The sequence below is a fragment of the Salvelinus alpinus genome, chromosome 16 (genome assembly GCF_045679555.1).
Source record: "Salvelinus alpinus chromosome 16, SLU_Salpinus.1, whole genome shotgun sequence".
Taxonomy (NCBI): domain Eukaryota; kingdom Metazoa; phylum Chordata; class Actinopteri; order Salmoniformes; family Salmonidae; genus Salvelinus; species Salvelinus alpinus.
The window spans coordinates 2,128,248-2,148,699 of record NC_092101.1 but is presented as its reverse complement, the minus strand read 5'-3'; the positions used below and the strand labels follow the sequence as shown (position 1 = coordinate 2,148,699).

Sequence of the window (20,452 nt, the reverse complement as noted above, 5' to 3'; positions counted from 1 at the left end):
CTATACAGGGAATAGGGTATCATTTGGGACGCAGGCTGTGTTTTCGCCATCGCTCATATTTTGGCCCCAGCTTTTAAACATATGGCTGCTTAATCTGCGATTTGACCCACATGTTTCTTCTGAAGGAGTTGTTCATGTTCAGAATGTTTCTGCATATTTCAGCCCTTGTTTTGATTAGTTGGGGATCGTGTAAGAACTCGCAATTACATCAGCTAAAAACTTGACCTATTTCAATGAGTTTCGACTTGACTTGTCCCTTCCCAGCCTCTTATTAAGCCCCCTACGCTGGTTAACACACACACACACACACACACACATTCACACATAAACACGCACACGCATAGACATGCACTTACACAGGCATGCACACACACACTTCTGAGAAGTTTGATAAACGAAAAACACGGTGACAGGCACTGGACCTGAGCTCCCTTTGATGCTGGTCTCTCGTCTGACTCCCGTACCTGAAGTGCATTTCATCTAATGACGGGCTAAGTTAGTTAAGAGACGCTAACGAGCGAGCCTAAATCAGATCCCGATGCCGTGTATGAATCCCAGGGGCTTGCGTCCCAAATTGCACTGTATTCCCTATATAGTGCACTATGGCCCTATGGGCCCTTGTCAAAAGTAGTGCGCTATAAAGGGAATAGGGTGCCACTTGGGACACAGTCAGGGTTTATTAGCTCGGGTTCCAGACTGGTGTGTCTGGCAGGGTTAGCTACCGACAATAATTCACAGACGCACGTCGCCATTAGACTATCCGCTCATTGAGTGTTCAGGGAAGAGGTCACTTATGCAAAAGGGAGAGCGAGCGAGAGGTGGGGGGAGAGAGCGGGAAAGAGAGACAGAAAGAGAAAGCAGAGGGATGGAGAGAGTATTAACAATGAACGAAATACAAGCTCCGACTCAGACACGTCAACGATACTATAAGGAATTGACTGGCCTACGTACGTCTTCTGAAGTCTTTATCAGAGAGAGGAGGAAGAAGAGGAGGAGAGGGAGAGTGAGAGATCAGACGCTTAATCATTCGCCTGTTCTTTTCGCATGACGTGGCTGCGCTGCCTTTGTGAACGCACGGGATCCACGACTCAAACCTCTGCAACGCACTCTCTCTCTCTTTCTTTCTCTCGATAACTCCTTGGTACCACTCACGCATAAGAGTCACAACTCAAGCCTCCGCACCCCCCCCACTCTGTCGCGTTCTCACTTTCGTCCCACTCAAACATTCAATTGATTTTCTCTCCCAATGTTATTTATCCTCCTGAGATCCCGGTGCTCCGCATGTGACCCCGTAAATGTAAGCGAAGCCCTCCTCACTCGGTGCCTCTTCCCCCCCTTACCTGTAGTTCCCCAGATGTCTCTTTTCATGCTCCTCCCGGGAGATCTGCTTGCGGACCTGAGTCAATTGCTCTTTCTGCAGAAAAAAAACAACAGGTAAAAGAAAAAACGTTGGGTAAAAAATAAACAAATATATTACCAGCCCAAATTCACCATGGGCCCGATTCAGACTTAGGAAATATACGCCTTTCCTACGCACACCTTTCCGATGCAGTTCTCTGTAGTTGGTATTCAGACTTACCTTATGCAGGCGAGTAACACACTCTACAGATGTAGCTATCTTGCACGCAGTGAAAACATTTAAATTAAACTGCTGAAAACCCTCTCGCTTGCTGGCCAACAGATTCTCTGGCTGATTTTTCCTTCAATCGGGTTGTCAGTACATCTTATCTTATCTTAAAGTGGAACTGACACTGTTTTTACTACTTTGCTGAAATGAAACCAACAGATATTTTCATATTTTCATATTATGTTTCAAAACCAACTTTATAAGAGTAAAAATAAATATTAGAGTAAAAATAAATATTAATGTTATATTTGACCCAAAATTCCATTACGTAGAGATTGGCACTGTTGGCAGAATTAAAAGGATGCAGTCAACACATGATTAATAAAATTCGACAATAAATCACTAGGTAGTCTAATAAATATTGTTATCAGTTGTAAATCACAGCTAGTACATTGTCTGCTGCCTCCAGCCATTCAGGAGATGAACTGTTTCAGATTCACAAACCCAATATTTCTGGGGGGGGAAAGGGATGACGAGGGCAGTGATTGGGAATCTCAACACAATCAATCTAGCTATGCAGTACGTGGCTAAGACTTTGGCGTATCTATTCATGTAGGCCAATTTACTTAGCAGGCTAGCAATATGAATTGGTAGCTAAGTCATTTAGCTATCTAGAACCTTAAATAACACAGAGACCTGTACTGCAGATGTTATGTTATCACCTGGACAAATGGGTGAGTGGTAGACTTCCCCCCGCCCCCCATCGTATTCACAGTGCAATTTTGACTGTCAACGAAACACTGACAAAGTATGAGAGGGTTTATCTACTGTCCCCTGTGCTAGATGTTTGCTCATCTGGCTCAGGCTAATATCGTTGTTGTTGTTGTTCTGAACAGGCTGACGTTCTCGAGAACCCAAGGCATTAACAAGGCATTCTGTCTTATCCCAAGGGTTCTCAGCCATAAGCACCGCTTACCGGTGGGACCAGGTGAACAACAATCCCGACACTCCGTTTTAACATTTAGAAACCTCAATAATCATTGCCTGTGATAAGGTTTTTGAAACATATGGAACAAATGTTTTATATCAGTGAGAAAGAATCTTAAAAAAAAAAAAAAAAAGACAATAACCATAACCCTATAAAAGTGTGAAGTAATATGAACCTTTTATTTGAATTGTATTATTTATTGCTGATATGAAAGATGATGTACCACAAGCAATGCCTGTTACCTTTCAGAACAAGGGGCCACTTAACAAAACTCCACCAGCCAGAACACACCTTCATGAACAGACGCTAAAGGTAGTTAGCGTCTATGAATGGGCTAAGGCTGAGGGAGAAGTAGTTTGTTGTTTTTGAGCAATAGGACTGTAAAAGTTCCAAAAAAGTAAGACTCCTGTTGTTTATATATTTGCAGAAAACAATTCAGGTTTCTTTTGTGACTTTTGCTACCGCTTTCTCAACACTGATCCAGACAAACTCGCGCTGTTCTGCTGCCGGTAAACACAGCCCGGCGCGGTGCAACATCAACGTGAATGGCACATTCTCGTATGGCATGGCCTATTTGTATGACAGGCCTACTCTAGCTGTGACTGGTTATGGCGCACCAGTCTGTGTAGAGTCCGGATCTGGACAAGACTGAGTTTGTATTGACCGCGGTGTCTATTAATTGCTCAAATGCATGTCTTTCACATTCATAATACGATTGCATTTTCACAAATACCTGAGTCTACGTCATTTCCAAACGTTCTATGAATGTATGAAAACATTGACATTTGCACATCTATACGTTCACTTATCACAACAGACAAACCCCCAAAAAATGACATTCTTTCTGAGGGTGTATGTGAACAGATTCGAATAAGATTTAAATGGTGCAAAATCGATGTCATTTCCACTTCAAGCCACCTTTAACCCAATGAGTCCCACCATCGTGCTGGCGTGATTTTTGGACTTCCATCCTCTTTTAAAGATTGTGTGTTTGAGCTACAGACTTCAAGGTACCGTTGGTTTTGTCTATTTCTTCTGCAATCATTGGTACCAACCATCAGTCGTGATGTGTGATTAACGGGGGATGAGCTAGAGCTGTGTTTGTGAGACAATGGCGGATCCCAAAGTGGCCCCAGGGCCGAGTCTTTTTATAAGAACGTCTGTAGAGTCAGAATGGTTTGAGCTACACACTATTAAAATACATTCTATGAAAAGCTGAGACTCATACGAACACACACGTTTATCTCTATGCAGCTCACAGGCTACACAAGAGTCATTAGAAGACAAAGGGTTCTTCTACATAGACGATCATAGGAAATCCCAGGACATAGTGTCTATAATACTGTAATAAACGGACAGTTGCTGTCACAAACTCCAAACTGTTGTCACTGACTAGTTGTATATTCATTTCACACTGAGCAAACAATTTCTGTACTTAAAGTATTCATATAATTTCATTTTTATCAGGTTTGTTTGTTGTTGTTTTCTGCTCTACATGTATCCCTGGTTGTCCTGAAAAGAAAATGGAGAAACACATCATTGTGAGGCTAAATATAATGGCTAAATGAATGTGAGATAAATGAAAAGCTGTCCTTTTCTGGGGTCTCGGGACTGATAGGGTTAAATACGGTGTACCTTTCATTCGAATTTTGTCAACAAACTCACAAGAATATATTGAGAGGACGGGTTCAAAATATTAGGGATCAATGAAAGAAAGACATTAAATATATGCATATTCGTCTCTGTTTCAGCACCAATTGGTAGATGGAAAATACTCTGATATTGTAATATATATGAACAAAATATATTGATGAATCACAAATACAGTGGTTTGATTCATCCTGAAAGTTGCCACATTCAAGTTCAATCCATGGAATATTGGAAGGGGAGAAAAGTGCACAATAGGGTAATATAATAATAATACTTCATAATGAAGAATAATAATAGTCCTATAAATCTACTCTATTCCTCACTAATCATGGAACTGTAATAACAACGGGACAGTCGTCGTGGACAGTCGTCGTGGACCGTGCGCCAGGTTTGACCTGCTACCTGTGGTGTGAGTTCCATTATGATTCAAATGGACGACATGTTCTAAATGAAGCCTAATAGCCTAATATAATACAGTATTGCTAGCGACCCTCAACAACAACTACACGGACGTAACAGAGGAAAGAAAGGTTGACAGAACTGAACGTCGCAAAATGTAGGCTACAAATTGAAAGGAAAGTAACACTAAAGTGACAGTTACACATGTACGTGGGTATTACTGACCGTGGCTCTTAATAGTAGCTAATATTTAACATAATACAACATTATTATTATTTTTTTTGGAAAAGCCCGGTCATTCAATTAGAACATTCTAAAGCGTATAAATCAACTCGGTAGGTTCAGCACTACAGCCTATCGCTTCGGTCTCCAAATGTCATCCCCGCGAATGATTTGGACACACAATTACAGTGCTTTGAGAAAGTATTCACACCCCTTGACTTCTTTCACATTTTGAGTTGTTATAGCCTGAATTTAAAATGGATTCAATTTAGATTGTTCTTGTCAATGGCCTAAACACACAATACCCCATAATGTCATGGTGGAATTATGTTTTTCAAAATTGTTTTCAAATGAATACAAATTTAAAAGATGAAATGTCTCGAGTCAAAAAGTATTCAACCCCTTTGTTATGGCAAGACTAATATGTTCAGGAGTCAAAATGTGCTTAACAAGTCACATAATGAGTTGCATGGACTCACTCTGTGTGCAATAATAGTGTTCAACGTGATTTTTTTATGACTACCACATCTCTCACATACAATTATCTGTAAGGCCCCTCAGTCGAGCAGTGCATTTCAAACACAGATTCAACCACAAAGACCAGGGAGGTTTTCCATGCCTCTCAAAGAAAGGCACCTATTGGTAGATGGGTAAAAAAATAAATAAAGCAGACATTGAATATCCCTTTGAGCATGGTGAAGTTATTAATTACACTTTGGATGCTGTATCAATACACCCAGTCACTACAAAGATACAGGCGTCCTTCCTAACTCAGTTGCCTGAGAGGAAGGAAAACGCTCAGGGGGCCAACGGTGACATTAAAACAGTTACAGAGTTTAATGGCTGTGATAGCAGAAAACTGAGGATGGATCAACAAATTGTAGTTACTCCACAATACTAACCTAATTGATAGAGTGAAAAGAAGGAGGCCTGTACAGAATAAAAAATATTCCAAAATATGCATCCTGTTTGCAACAAGGCACTAAAGTAATGTAATGCACTAAAGTAATGCAAAAAATGTGGCAAAGCAATTCACATTTTGTTCTGAATACAAAGTGTTATGTTTGGGGCAAATCCAATACAATACATTACTGAGTACCACTCTCCATATTTTAAAGCATATTGGTGGCTGCATCATGTTATGGTTATGTTTGTAACCATTAAGGACTGTTTTTCAGGATAAAAATAAACGGAATGGAGCTAAGCACAGGAAAAATCCTAGAGGAAAACCTGCTTCAGTCTTCTTTCCACCAGATACTGGGAGATGAATTCACATTTCAGCAGGAAATGTAAAAAAAAAAAGGCAAAATCTGCACTGGAGTTGCTTACCAAGAAGACAGTGAATGTTCCTTAGCGGCTGATCTGCTTGAAAATCTAGGGCAAGACTTGAAAATGGCTGTCTAGCAATGATCAACAACCAATTTGACAGAGCTTGAAGCATTTTGAAAATAATACATGGGGAAATATTGTACAATCCAGGTGTGCAAAGCTCTTAGAGACTTACCCAGAAAGACTCACAGATTTAATCGTTGCCAAAAGTGATTCTAACATGTATTGACTTACGGGTGTGAATACTTATGTAAATGAGATATTTTCTGTATTTAATTCTCAATACATTAGCAAAAAAATGGGTTTTCACTTTGTCATTATGGGATATTGTGACACAACAAAATGTGGAGTAAGTCATACGGTGTGAATCATTTATGAAGGCACTGTAAAATTCAGAATAACGGCACAGCTATTTATAGCCTACTTCACTGTGGAAGGGGCTGAAATACACGTCATGTTGATATGATTTTCAGTTCGCTTCCATATGACTTGTTCCGCTTAAATCTCCAGCGATCAAAAGGAAAAATCATCGAAAACAACTGCTATTTGTATTCACAATCACCTTCTCCAAACCGATTACTCATTTACCTAGCTCTTATCAATTTTATAAATTACAGTGTTTGGAGAACAGTATTATTTCTATCGGATTTCTATCCGAATGGAAAAAGTCGATGTTTTTTCACTTGAAACCGACAGGTGCTCAAACTTATTCATGGTTTCCACTTGTGTAAAGATGGTGGAATTACTAGGGAATTAAGTCAAGGCCAGAACATGGCATATCTGTATACACCTACGCCATACCTCCATTTATTTGATCTCCACCTGGCTTTTCCCCATGCGTAAGTTCAAGGTCAGAATACACAAAAATTGAATAATGCGGAAGAAACTTGGGGTCTGAATCCCCCCCCCCCATGCACCTCTATCTGAATAACAATGAGTGAAGGAATGCCACTTTTCTCTATTTAGAACCGGACTAATGAAGTCAGAGGCACAGAGCGGAGAAGCACAAAAGGCCTAGTGTTGAAAAGAAAGGCGTCGTCCTCCCTCCTCAACACCTGTTTTACACCGGCCCTGCCAATTTAACATTCACGTGGATTTTTTCTCCGTCATTCCCATTTTTTTACACATCAAAGAGCAATAATTGTGAGAAGGTCAGGTGGGAAATTTTACGAAGAGAGTCAGGGTTCCTCAAATTACAGTCAATGATCGGCTAAACGCCGGTACATGCCCGTACACTCATCCCTGGGTAGTGGCGTATGTATCACCCACACTTGGATATCCCCGTGCCCTTTTAAAATAAAATACAGCTTGTGTTGCCGTGTGCCCCCTCCGTTCAGAACCCTAAAGGTTGATCAATGGACTAATCAAGGGGTGGAACCCACTAGCTACTTAAACCTGACACTTAGCTCTGGAGTATGCGACAACCTCGTCCAGCCTACTTCGAACGCATGTATAATGAAATGTTACGCTGTTCGACTGAAACTTTTACTTTTATAGTGACATGGGCAAGGAAAGAGCAGTAGTTCCTCTCATTCTATCAAAAAAAACATTTCTTGTTCGGGTCGCTGCCACCGGCACAGTTAAGGCTATGCCGACATAGGTTTTATTTAGGCCTACTGTCCTTTAACACATCTCATCCATCATTCTGTCGATCTCTCCATATGTCAATATGATCTCTCCATATGATCTCTCCAATATCAATGTGCATAATCTGCTAAATGGTAAATATTATATTATATATATTATTATGCGTAAAAAATACTAAAGCAGAGGGATTTCCTACTACTGAAATTATAACAATCATTTTTCAAAGTCTTTTTTTTTTACGCACCAGTTCCTCTTTCCTCCGCTCCAGCGTGTGGCGCTGTTTTTCTGCCTCGGAGGAGGCGGCCGAGAGCTTCTTCATGGAGCCCTGGCCGTAGAGCCGTCTCTGGGCCTCCGCCTTCTGCTGGGCCAGGTTACGCTTCTTGTCGCTCGCTCTGAGAGAAGAAACCACAACACAGCAGAGACGAACAATGAGAACAGCAAACTTTCTCTTTCTTTCTCTCTCTCTCATTTAGCTTCCCTCCAATACCTTTATTGATTTACGTACTCTATAAAGTATAATTTGATTACTCTTGCAAAGCCCCCAGCCTCTCTCGTTTCTTTCAAAAACCATAGCTGCACTTGAGTTTGCCCTGGAGTAATGGAATGAATATCATCCCAAAAAGTGCAAACTCACACTCCTGACAGGCCCAATCAAATGCTCAAAGCCTTTAAAAAAAGCAAAGTTGGAAGGAGTCAGAACCATCAGAATCATATTCCTAATAAAGAAGTCAATGGGCCTAACTCTCTGACCCAGTGGGAGCAATTTATTTCAGCCACTCACTGGCCCTTTAAATGTAATATTGTGCCCTGTGGTGGGCACTGGGGTTACTCTGTGTCCTGGATTCCCCGGGAACTACCCTAGCTCATTTGGGGCGGAGGGATACGGATTGTCTTCTGACGCCTTTCTAGAGCTGGAGACTAAACCGAAAGTGATCGACACTGACCATACCGATCACTTATCGCAGGTATTTTGCTGATATTGTTCATTACAATAAGTAGCCTATACTGAAGAAATGTGAGGTTTGGAATGAAATACGTTTGCTAATATGGGTGATGGTTATGGGACAATTGATGACGACAACCATCGCACTAGTAGTAGTAGTTTAAAGGAGAATAAAAAACAACCTGTTGCACATTAAAATTGTAAACGTATCGCTCTATTTATCATTATCACATCAATTTAGGCAATATGGATTTTTCTCATATCGCACAGCTCTACATCTTTCCAATTGAACAAAGTCACAAGCCCACCCAGCCACCACGGCCCATTCCTTACAGAGGTAAGGTATTCCTATATAAAGAAATGCAACATTCTTTCACTCAGTGAACATACACTGTTTGTCTGGTGCCAGACGTTGTTTCAATGTTCTATCACCAGGCCAAGATTTATTTGTTGGGAAATAATCAAATCTCCCCTTTTTGTCTTTATGAATGCAGTAAACATCGGCAATGAAACAAATTCCTCTGATCGGGGATTAATGGTACTGTACTGCGCTAGAGCTGTTAAACAATGCTTTTTCTCCTAATGATTTTCTATACTGTACTGGGCTGACCTAGAGCTGCGTTCAATGTATCACGGTGTATCACGGTGCTGCCAAACAGATCTTTTGAAATTCTTCTGATACGGTATTTATATTGTACTGCACTGGGATAGAGCTGCGTTCAGTGTATCACTGTGCATCACTGTGTATCACTGTGACACAGTGCTGTAAACAGATCTATTGTAGGGGTGTATTTGATCCACTCCGGTGTGTAAGTCCTAATGTAGTGGCATTCCTTGTTGTTTATGGGGAGTGTATGGGCACTATATTTAGCCATGTGATGGAGAGGCACAGAGAGAGCAGAGAGCTGGAGGTCAGGTCTGGGATGATCAATCAGTGTAGAGACTCAAAGCAGCCCGGGGACAGCACAACCACAACTAGTCAGTATGGATACAATCACACACGCAAACGTGTACACACACACACACACACACACACACACACACACACACACACACACACACACACACACACACACACACACACACACACACACACACACACACACACACACACACACACACACACACACACACACACACACACACACACACACACACACACACACACACACACTCAAATAAACATTTACACACACACAAAGACACGCACAGACACGAATACATACGCCTATTTGTGTATGTGTGTACCACTAACCGGCCTCCGCCCAGTAACCTGCCCTGAACTTTAGTTACTATCCGGCTACCACCCGGTACTCAACCCGGCACCTTAGAGACTGCTGCCCTATGTACATAGTCATAGAACACTGGTCACTTTAACGATGTTTACATAATGTTTGACCCACTTCAACTGTATAGACTGTATTCTAGTCAAGGCTCATCCTATATAACTACTGCTGTACAAACCTTTTCTATTCATACACTGTCCATCATTTCTATACACACCATCATACACATAAATATTTATATTCCGGACTCTGACGTTCTACTATTTCTATATTTCTTCATTTTGGAGATTTCTGTGTATTGTTTTTGTATTACTGTACTGTTGGAGCTAGACACATAGGCAGTTCTCTACACCCGCGATAACGTCAACAATATATGTGTACGTGACAATAAAAAAAATGATATTTTATTTGGATTCCCATATACTTCCTGTCATTGAGCCATTTAAAAGTGTATCTCGGCAGATACATACATCATTTTTATTTCGAATTTTTTTCTCGCAGAAGTGGCAATAATTTAGTAGGGGTGGGCCATCGCTGCTAAAGGAATATCGGGGAAACTCTGCGCACACGCACGCGCACACACACACACACACATAGTACACCATAAAGCATACTGTAAGCAACACACACAGCGCCCGATTGAACAATGCACAAAGAGAACAACGAAGAGGGCCTAAGCTTTGTAACTCTTTTTTTCACAATCCAGCCCGTAACCCACTTTTACAAGGACTGCAGCTTTAGCAGTTGTTAAAACAAGATACAGACGCCTAGTAAACAAAGCACTCGTATACTAATGAAATCACTCTGCAACGAATAACAAGAGGGGTAGATCGTGCGCACCATCAAAAGAATTGAAAATGTTTGTGGTGAAATAAAGAGAATCAATACAAAAACCGAAAACATTTCAAAAGCCTTGGCCATGCAAAAGTTCAGCGTATGCTTTTTGATGAACTCATAATGGGCCTCGGGAGGCCGTGCGGATGATATTGTAGAAGTGTTGCTGCTACACAGCATCTACCGGCCTACCTGGTGTTGAGAAGTTTCAGTGCGTTGAGCAAGACCCCTTTCTTCACGTCGTGATCAATCTTCTGATCGGTCCCGAAGCTCGGCGCTCGATTGATCTGTGGGAGAGAATATAAAAAAATTGAATAAATCAACAGTGAAATAAAATTTGAAAAAACATGACCTATGGGCAACACTTGAATTGAATTGATTTATTTATTGTCTTAAGACATTGTACAGTTGCCCAGAGGATGAAGTACAAAGCCCAGAGGATAATATTGTAACATCCCTCTTTATGTTGTGTTTCTTATGATTATAAGAATGGATTATGCAAAATTATTCAACACTTATTTCCAATGTGGTCTTTCGCTAGTGCACTTTAGGGAGATTAGTGAGAGGAGGGAGGTGGACGTGTGTGTGTGTGTGTGTGCGTGAGTGTATGTTAGGGAGGGGGTTAGTGTTTATTGGTTGGAGGACACTCTAGAGCCTGGTCCTGTGACCTTTGACCTATCCCACATCCTGTCTGGTGGGGGCCGGGGGGGGGGGGGGCAGCTGTCACCAAATACGTGACCCCGTCGCTGTGAGCCAATGACAGCGACCGGTAGCTCGGTCCATGGCGTGCTACTGCCCCCTTTGTCCTATGGGACGCTGGCACCTCCAGCCAATACAAACAGGCTCTTATCTCTCCGTGTTTGAGGGCATCAAACCTGTGCAGCATTGTGGGTAAATTGTGCCTGACTGACTGATCTACAAATAATAAGGAGTATTTATTTATGATGCTAGATGATTTGTAGATCAGTCCGTCGGCAATGTCAACTACAATGTCGAACAAGCCCAATAACACAGTACAGTAGCTCAGTACAAGCAGCACAAGCCATATGAATGGGATAAAACGTTCAGAGGATTCACTCACAAAAGCCCTATATCATTCGTTTTCATTCTAGCAAAATTTAAGAATGGCCTCCTTTCTCTCAAAAAGGAAAAAGGGTAAAAACGTTGTCAGTCGGGGTGACGGATTCAGATATCACGCATTATACCTGACATGACAAAAGTTCTCATCCCCAGATGGTGGGGGAATTGTGAGCGGCAAAAAAAGGGGCCAGCATATCAAGGAGAGAACACTGATTGAATTCTGCCTAAAAGGGAGTTCAAATGACGGCGGCGCTGCCAGCGCTAACGGCGGGATCAGGTTTCAGTCCTTGAGCGCCACAACGAGATAACACTACTCCCCCGGTGACACGTTCGCGCCACCTCTTTACCTTTTCATACACACAGCACTGCCACCATTCGGTGCAACTAGCTTAGCGTTAGGTTGAGAAAACACACATATGCACACACACACAGACATTTCAATAATGCTCCGCTTACACAAACAAGAAAGGGAAACCTCTAGGTGCACACACTGGGTCAGTTCATTTCAATTCTACTTCCTGTAGCTCAATCGACACACTGTATTTACGTCAGCAAATGGCCCCAAGACAGAAACACTGGAAATGCTCCCTAGGTACCAAGGCTCGCCGTTTCTCTCCTGGCCCGGCCAATCACTAATCCCCAGCACAAAGGTGCTTGCTGATGTGTGCCAGGGCTTAGGGGGCGCTGCTGTAAGATCATATTTACATCACTACCTAGGCTCCATGCACCACTGAGCGTAATGTAGCTAGGGTTGGCAACAGTGAGCTAAATCAATGAATTTACTGTAGCGGCCGTAACCCTACCAGGTCCTGTTGCCCCCATTGCCCCTGGGCCCTTTGAGCACAGTACCATCGGAGAGCTGTCCCTTCACACAAGTACGTACACACACACACACACACACACACACACACACACACACACACACACACACACACACACACACACACACACACACACACACACACACACACACACACACACACACACACACACACACACACACACACACACACACACTGGGTTGAGGTAGCCGTAAAGAGCTAGCGACCTCGCCTGACCCACAGATAGCCCAGCCTCGCAAAAACCAACAAAGAGCACTCATCAAGGTCTGACAATGCAGGAGGTGCCATAGATTTACAGTGTCAGCCATTTAGCTTTTCCTATCCCAGTGTTCTCTCCCGCTCAGTCAACTATGTTTTTCCCAGTGCCTGGGAGATTTTAGCCTCATGTCCCACCTTCAGAAGAGAGAACAGAATGGGAAAGAGAAAGGGAGAAAAGTGTGATTTTCATTTATATGCCCCTCACATAGTGTATGACACACACAAAGAGAGCATGGGGGTATGTACTGTACTGTATGCTGTATGGTTAGTGCAGTTGCCATTGGTAATCGCGGCTGCGTTTTTCTTAGCTTGTCTAATTTTTCAGTGTGATTTGTGGTGTCAATCTATCACAGGGAGACCGGCAGCATAACACACTCGCTCTTTCTCTCTCTCGCTCTCTGTTGATCTCCTTCACTTTGTCTATTTTCTCTCCTTATTTCCTTTCAATCTCCTTCTCTCCTTCCCTCTCTCTCCCTCTTCTCTTGCTCTGAGTTAGGAAGTCAGGCCAGTCTGGGCCTAATGAACCCCCGCAGCCTCTAAAATCCTACTCTGATTTCCTTAAGTGTCTCAGTCAGGGGCTTAAAGAGCGCGTGCTCCAAGAGGCATTCAATAAAAACAAAAGATTACACGTTTTACCCTTTGAGTTTCTTCCCCAAATTCGCATTGACAACTCTGAATATATCAATCCAACTGCAAGAGAGTGAGAGAGCAAACGAGAACAAACAAAACACACATGTTTATATCATCGTTTTATTTATTTATTTCCCCCCGGTCGATTTCAATTCTTCCAATTTAAAGGTTGGGATCAGAGTGAATGTCAGCTAGGTACATAGTGAATCAGTTACGTACCCCAGGAAAATGTCTCTCTCTCTCTTTTTTTTTCTTGCACCTGGATACGTGTCTTTGATGCATAAGTAACCTGCCAACGTTTCTATAGGCACATGTAAAATGTAACTCTGTGGTCGGGCGTTCTGCGTGCGATTAGCCCCACGTGAATCAACCATTTGGTTTGAATCGACTTTGATGTACTCGTGCTTTAATGATCCCGATTATTAACCTTAAAGCACAAACAGAAGGGCGCACAGAACAACCCGGCGAATTCATTTGATGGATGGATTTTGGACAGTTCAGTCAAAATAAAAATGAGAGAAAAAGTACAAATTCTCCCCACATAGCTGTCTGACTCACAGTGAGCTGAACAGGGCCTTAAGGGCATTGGATAGCGCAGAGAGAGCCCTATAATAATATACGTATTAATGGATCAATGAATCAGTGCTCGTGCTCAACTCCCATTGTGTTTGTGTTTAAATACTCTGCAGACACTGAAATGCACGGACGTGATTAATCTCTCTCAGTAAGATTAGCCCGCCTTATTATGCCTGCATTAGTGTATACAAACCCTGGCTTTCTCGAACTCCGATACGGCCTCAAACACTCAGGGATATCGGCGCAGTTCAACAGCCACCAGAATGGACTGTTATTGCAGCACAAAGGCAAAAAGGGAGAGCGGTGATCCAGCTGGTCGGTCGGTTAAATGGGGCTCCGGTTTCGCCGCCTTCTCAATTACTGTTTTATTCCTTTGTGGCATTTATAATGGCTAATTCCGACAGAGAAACTTGAGCTGGGAGTGGGAGCAGTCCAGAGCATGTTAAAGGTCCTGGGACTTACCAGACCAACACTTCACAAAAAGTTACCTGTCTCGACCCGTTTTGAATGGCTTGTACACATGCTTGTCCAAGGCTAACACAGACACACACACGGTTGCTGCCCTCGCAGCCTGATGATAAATGACTAAATGCTGGTGCTCGTTTTCAACTGGCCCATATACCAGACCTGTACATTCCTAATTTGATGCTTATTCTGTGAAATAGTCATGTTTAAAAAAAAAAAAAGTGTTTAAATCACCTAACTTAGTTTTGCCATGGTTATGGACGGAGACAGACAGATCCCATGGATCATTGTAATTTTTCTTTAAAAGGGGCAATCTGCAATTGCTTCATCCAGTTTTGGACTTAACGAAAAGTACCCATTGATTCTTGAAGAATATAACAAATGGCTCATGGGCTTATTTCAACTGTCGTACCCCATCAGAAGCCAAAATATAAGCTTGTTTCACTCCAATGTTTGTAAACAAAGTAAATGTAAATAAACACTATATAACCTCAAAACATGGTTAAAACTATAATTTGTAAATCATGGTCCTTACATCCATAGATATGTCAATGAATTTGAGAGTGGTTACATTTCTCCAGCCCTATTCATCAGGTTTTCCCAAAACAGAGGTGGCGAGTTAGATTTGTTATTGTTCAAATTGCTGATTGCTGCTTTAATAAACCCCTTATCAAGCCATACAGCTGGAAGGTGAATACTGCCCTCTAGAGTTCCATAGGATAATAAATAGGCAGGGGCATGAAGGTACATATTATTCATAAACATTTAAAATATTACAGGAATCAAAAATAATGGATTTAAATCAGTGCTTATATTAATAACTTATATTAATAAAATATATTTGGGGACTAAGAAACTCAAATATAATGAAATATATACAACTATATGTATGTTTTTGAATTCTTGGAAATCAAGATGGTGGAAATGTCTTGAAAGGAGGAAAAGGAGCATGCCAATTCATTCTTAATCACACTGAATTCACCTTGAATATTTAAGGAACAAAATGTATTTCAAAGCTTTGTTGAAGTTATAGAGCAGAGGTATTCTAACAAAAAGAGTATGTTCCTGTTCCTGTTCCTTTATCCCCTAAATATTACACTTCACATTCCTACATTTATGAATATGTATGTTTAGCTCCATAAATACAAATATGATATAATATAATAAATAGGGCTTAAAATAACCAATGTTATCTTCACAGATTAAATATCATTTTAATGAAAGTTTATGCAACTACGACCTACTTATTAATCGTTTCTGAAATGAAAATAGACAGAGGTATTTTAGGGTATTGTATTTTAGGGACACTATTGGATGTGTCTGCCTTTTGATGTAGACAACTTTGGACTGGACACAGCGGCAAGGAGGGGAAGTAGCCTTCGCGCTGCGTAGAGGATAACAGCAGAAGATCAAAGTGTGTGTATGTGTGTGAGAGAGAGAGCGAGCAAGTGTGTGTGTTTGTTTGTGTGTGCTTGTGCGTGCCTTGAAAAGAGCTGCAGTATTTGTTTACGCTCGCCAGTGCAGATCATTTCCATTCACCCCCCTAGCAGTAGAAAGGATGTCTGGTTATATAGGCTCTCAGGAAGGGACAAGCGAACCAAACTCATCTTGAAACAATCGGAGAGGGGGTTAGAGCAAGCTTCGCCTGACCACCATGGGGGGGGTGGTGGCCGGAGCTGTTGCCCGTCCCAAACACCAGCAGCACGCTTGACTCAAAGCACGCCCGCCTCATTAGCTGCCAATCACTCCTTGCGACACGCCCCTGAGGTGGTGAAATGGTGGGATGGCTGAGAGAAGGAGGAGGGAGGTGGGCAATTACGCTGCAGCCTTCAACAAACAAACCCTGTAATGAGTGTGCTTCACATTGGAGAGCAGTGACATCACTCATCACTATGTGTGTGTGTGTGTGTGTGTGTGTGTGTGTGTGTGTGTGTGTGTGTGTGTGTGTGTGTGTGTGTGTGTGTGTGTGTGTGTGTGTGTGTGTGTGTGTGTGTGTGTGTGTGTGTACATATGGCGTGAGTGTGTGTTTTCAAATTCTCACACAGCACCTCTTTCAGACAGCCGCGTCAACAAAGGCGGCAAAACACTTTTGTGTGTGTGAGCTTTTTTTCGTACTTTTATCCACCTCCCATTTTGTTATGGGTCTGCTGCGTGTTTTACAAGTGTCAAGTCCCTCCCAGCTCCTCCTGAAGTATGAAAGGATGGGTTTGATGATGGGAGAGATCAGAGCAGGTCGCAGTGGCTACCCTGGAGAGAAAGAGTAACCCCTACACAGACACAGGAGTTCTGCATGCACAAAACATGCAGAGGCTGCCCTAAGGAGCTCCCGGATGTCTTTGAGGAGCTGGAGACCGGTGCCGTGGCACGAGACGCGAGTCATCCTCACAGCGACCTTCCAGGACTGCATCCCAAATGGCACCCTATTCCTGATATAATACACTACTTTTTTACCAGGGCCCATAACGTTCTGGTCAAAAGTATTGCACTATATATAGGTAATAGATTGCCACTTGAAGTCCAGCCCAGGAATGATTCCTGCTAGCTGCAAACACTTGTTCCTTTTATTTGGAAAACCAGGTGTCTTTCTTTTGATCACATACACACACAGAAAAAGAGCAAAACAGGATTTAATGAGGGCCGAACTCGACGAGTGGTCCACAGGCCAGTGTTCCCGGACAGAGAAAACCCACTAATAATTCCTTAAACAATAAATATGCTCACACCCAGGGGCTCCGGCTGTGGGATAGACATGCCAAATAATTTTACGGGACAGTTTGCATGTATATTCTCCCTTTTCGTCCTCTCGCTGTGCGCCCTGAATATTCTCTCCCGTCGCCCGCTTTTGACATTATTCGTCATGCTGGCTTAACATCTCCAGTGTGACTGGGGTCCTGGAAAGACTTGAGAAACAATGGGAAGGCGAGGGCCCTGGGGGAATGATATGGGGGGAATGATATCAGCGTCGCACCGCAATATTTAGCTAATGAGCAAAAGCATCATCCAGCATGACTCTCCCTCTCTCTCTCTCTGACCCTTTTCTTTTCGACACTATCCCAAGATACCTTTGCTTGTATCTGTTTGATTTTTTTTCAGTGGAAGTTTTATTTCCTCACAAGCCCCCAGTTTACCTCACCAGCGTTAATTATTTCCATAGATTTTTTTTCTCCTTTTCTCGCAAGTATGCAAAATGAACCCTTAAAACGATTAGAAAGCCAACAACAGTCTAACCAGTTGGTGAGCGTCGAACGGGCGATGAATGAAAAGCTGTCGAAGAGATGCAGATGCTGTGTGTGTGCGTGCGTGTTTGCCTGCGTGTGCATGTATGTGTGTGTTTGTGTGCATGTATGACTTTGTGTGTGTGCATCAACCCAGGCGGGTCAATGAAAGTGAGGTTTCTTGGGTTACACCATTTGTGTGTCTCTCCCTGTGTAATGCTGGTGTTTTGACTGTCAATAGGAGGTAGAACCGGTGTTGAAAACCCAAGGAATTAAGATAAGGATCGCACAAAGCCTGTCTTTCTCTCCCTGCTCAGCACAATGAGCCCTGCGTCTGATGTGGCTTTGGTTCGCCTCGAATCTCTCCCTCCCGCCTTCTCCATTTTCTCCTCCATCTTCAACCTAACAGCCACAACGCTGAAGTAATGCTTTGGTTATTATCGAGCAGGTGTGTGTTTGTACAAATGTACAGTCCCTTTTTTCTGAGTATCAGCACTTATTTCCAATATTTTTCAAGCTCAGTTGATTTTCCTTTGTGTCCGTTCATTGGGAAATCGCAGGAGCTCAAGACTGCCGAGGGTCTGTTCAGCTACGAGCAAGTGTCCCTAATCAAGGGTGTTTGCAACGCCACACAATGGCGAATGCCTTGTCAAAGCTGTGTGGCGCCTTTTCAGGCGTAATTGTAGGATGTGAAACGCAATCATGTTCTTTTCTTGAAACCCACCCCCAGAAAGAAACACACACACACGCACACACACACACACACACACACACACACACACACACACACACACACACACACACACACACACACACACACACACACACACACACACACACACACACACACACACACACACACAGAGCTAATCGTATTTGACATGTTCTTTAATATGATACCATCTACCTTTCAGGTAGCCATAACAATCCGACTAGAAGTTCAATACTTCACTCTAGGTGGAACGGTGCTATGCCATGGCCAGGAGAGTGCGGAGCAAGATATGGCTCGTACCTCAATCCAATGGCAGTGTACTCCTAATTATCCCATAATCCCAACTGACACGTCGAAAAGATTGAAATACTGCTCGTTTTTAATGAAACTGCTTTTGTCGTCAGCATGCGAGGCTAGCTGATGCTAAAGCAACCCATTGGATTCAAAACTTCCGGTAGCTACTCACCACAACGCTAGGCATCGCATTTACATGGAAATCCAATGGGCTACTAATAGCATTAGCTAGCCTAGCATGCTGACGAACAAGGCCGTTTCATTTAAAAACTAGCAGTGTTTCAAGCTTCTCGACGTGTCAGTTGGGATAATTGGATAATTAGGAGTGCAGCGCCATCTCCCATCACAGGATTGAGGTAGTTTTCCGAGTCATATCTTAGAGCCGTCCTTATCAAGGCATAGCACCATTCCGACTAGAGAGAAGTAATGAACGTCAAGTCAAATTCTAAAGCCAACATGCTCTGAATTGGCATGGCCTGAAGTTTCATTTCCTGGTTAAGTTTGCCTGTCAGTCTCGCCGGACCAGCTCACACAGACACACCAGGAGAGTAAAAGCACAGCATATAGAGACTCCATGTAATCTGGGCTGACACCGATAAAGTAACCTGAGATATGAAGTCTCCACAGTTAAACAATCTTTCCTAGATTATGTTGAACACATACACAGAAGCACACACAAGTGTACACACACACACACACACACACACAAAGCATACTTTTTACTGTGTGGGAATCTAAAAAGAAAACTAGAAAGTAATAGACTGGGGAGAATATTACATTTGCCCTAAAATGTTGTAATGCTTTAGTTTAATACAAATGTGTATCAGAGGGGATGGGATACAGGGACAGGGTTTGCAAATTGTTAAAATTCCAAGTGAGTAAACTTATAATTACTTCACTACTAAATTCCTACAACCACTACCATGAGCCAAGCAGCTGCGAAGAAAACTACTAAAGTTATTTTCAGGCTTCGTAGGATACGCGCTGAGCGCCGGGGAGGGTTTCTGCACTCACAAGTGTATCCTGAGTAATCACTTGAATTTTGGAAATAAATTATTGTTGCTGTAAATGTAGCGTGAAAGAGAAGCGTTTTTTGGGGGGCGCCGTGAAACTGGCAAGGATGTTAATTGATGAGAGTTAAGGCGGGCTGCTAGTTGCACTGGGGGAATCATTACTGCTGAAGTGTAACAACTGCATCCACGGCTGTTTGCCTTCTCACACACACACACACACACGCATGCATGAACACAAAAGTATGCACGCGCACACACATGGCTCCAAACTCCAAACTTGCACGGCAAAGGCATCAGCAGTCCCTGAGAGCGCCTCACTCTCTGTGTCCTTTTGTCATTCAACCACACACACACACACACAAACTCATTGTCAGGTAGGTAGTTAGTTACATGACATTTGTGTTCCACCATGACTCTCCCAGGAAGAGCGGAGCTTTTAAAACTGAGACTTTTAAAAAACTGATATTATCACCGAGGCATTTCACATCCTAGAGTGAATTTGTGAGAGGAGAACGAAAACGGCGTGCAGCACTTTGGGTTAAAGGATTTAGGTCAGTGGTCA

The 20,452-nt window shown here is 42.6% G+C and overlaps 1 protein-coding gene across 4 annotated transcripts in view; it reads right to left on the bottom strand.

Moving 5' to 3' along the window:
• Positions 1–20,452, bottom strand: part of ttll7 (tubulin tyrosine ligase-like family, member 7) — a 125,998-nt gene that overhangs the window by 35,636 nt on the left and 69,910 nt on the right. For all 4 annotated transcript variants that reach the window (XM_071344489.1, XM_071344490.1, XM_071344487.1 and 1 more), the window contains 3 exons: positions 10,998–11,092; positions 7,987–8,134; positions 1,341–1,414 (listed from right to left, as the gene is read on the bottom strand). In XM_071344489.1, the coding sequence (XP_071200590.1) occupies positions 1,341–1,414; positions 7,987–8,134; positions 10,998–11,092 (317 nt within the window). The remainder of the gene's footprint in view (positions 1–1,340; positions 1,415–7,986; positions 8,135–10,997; positions 11,093–20,452) is intronic.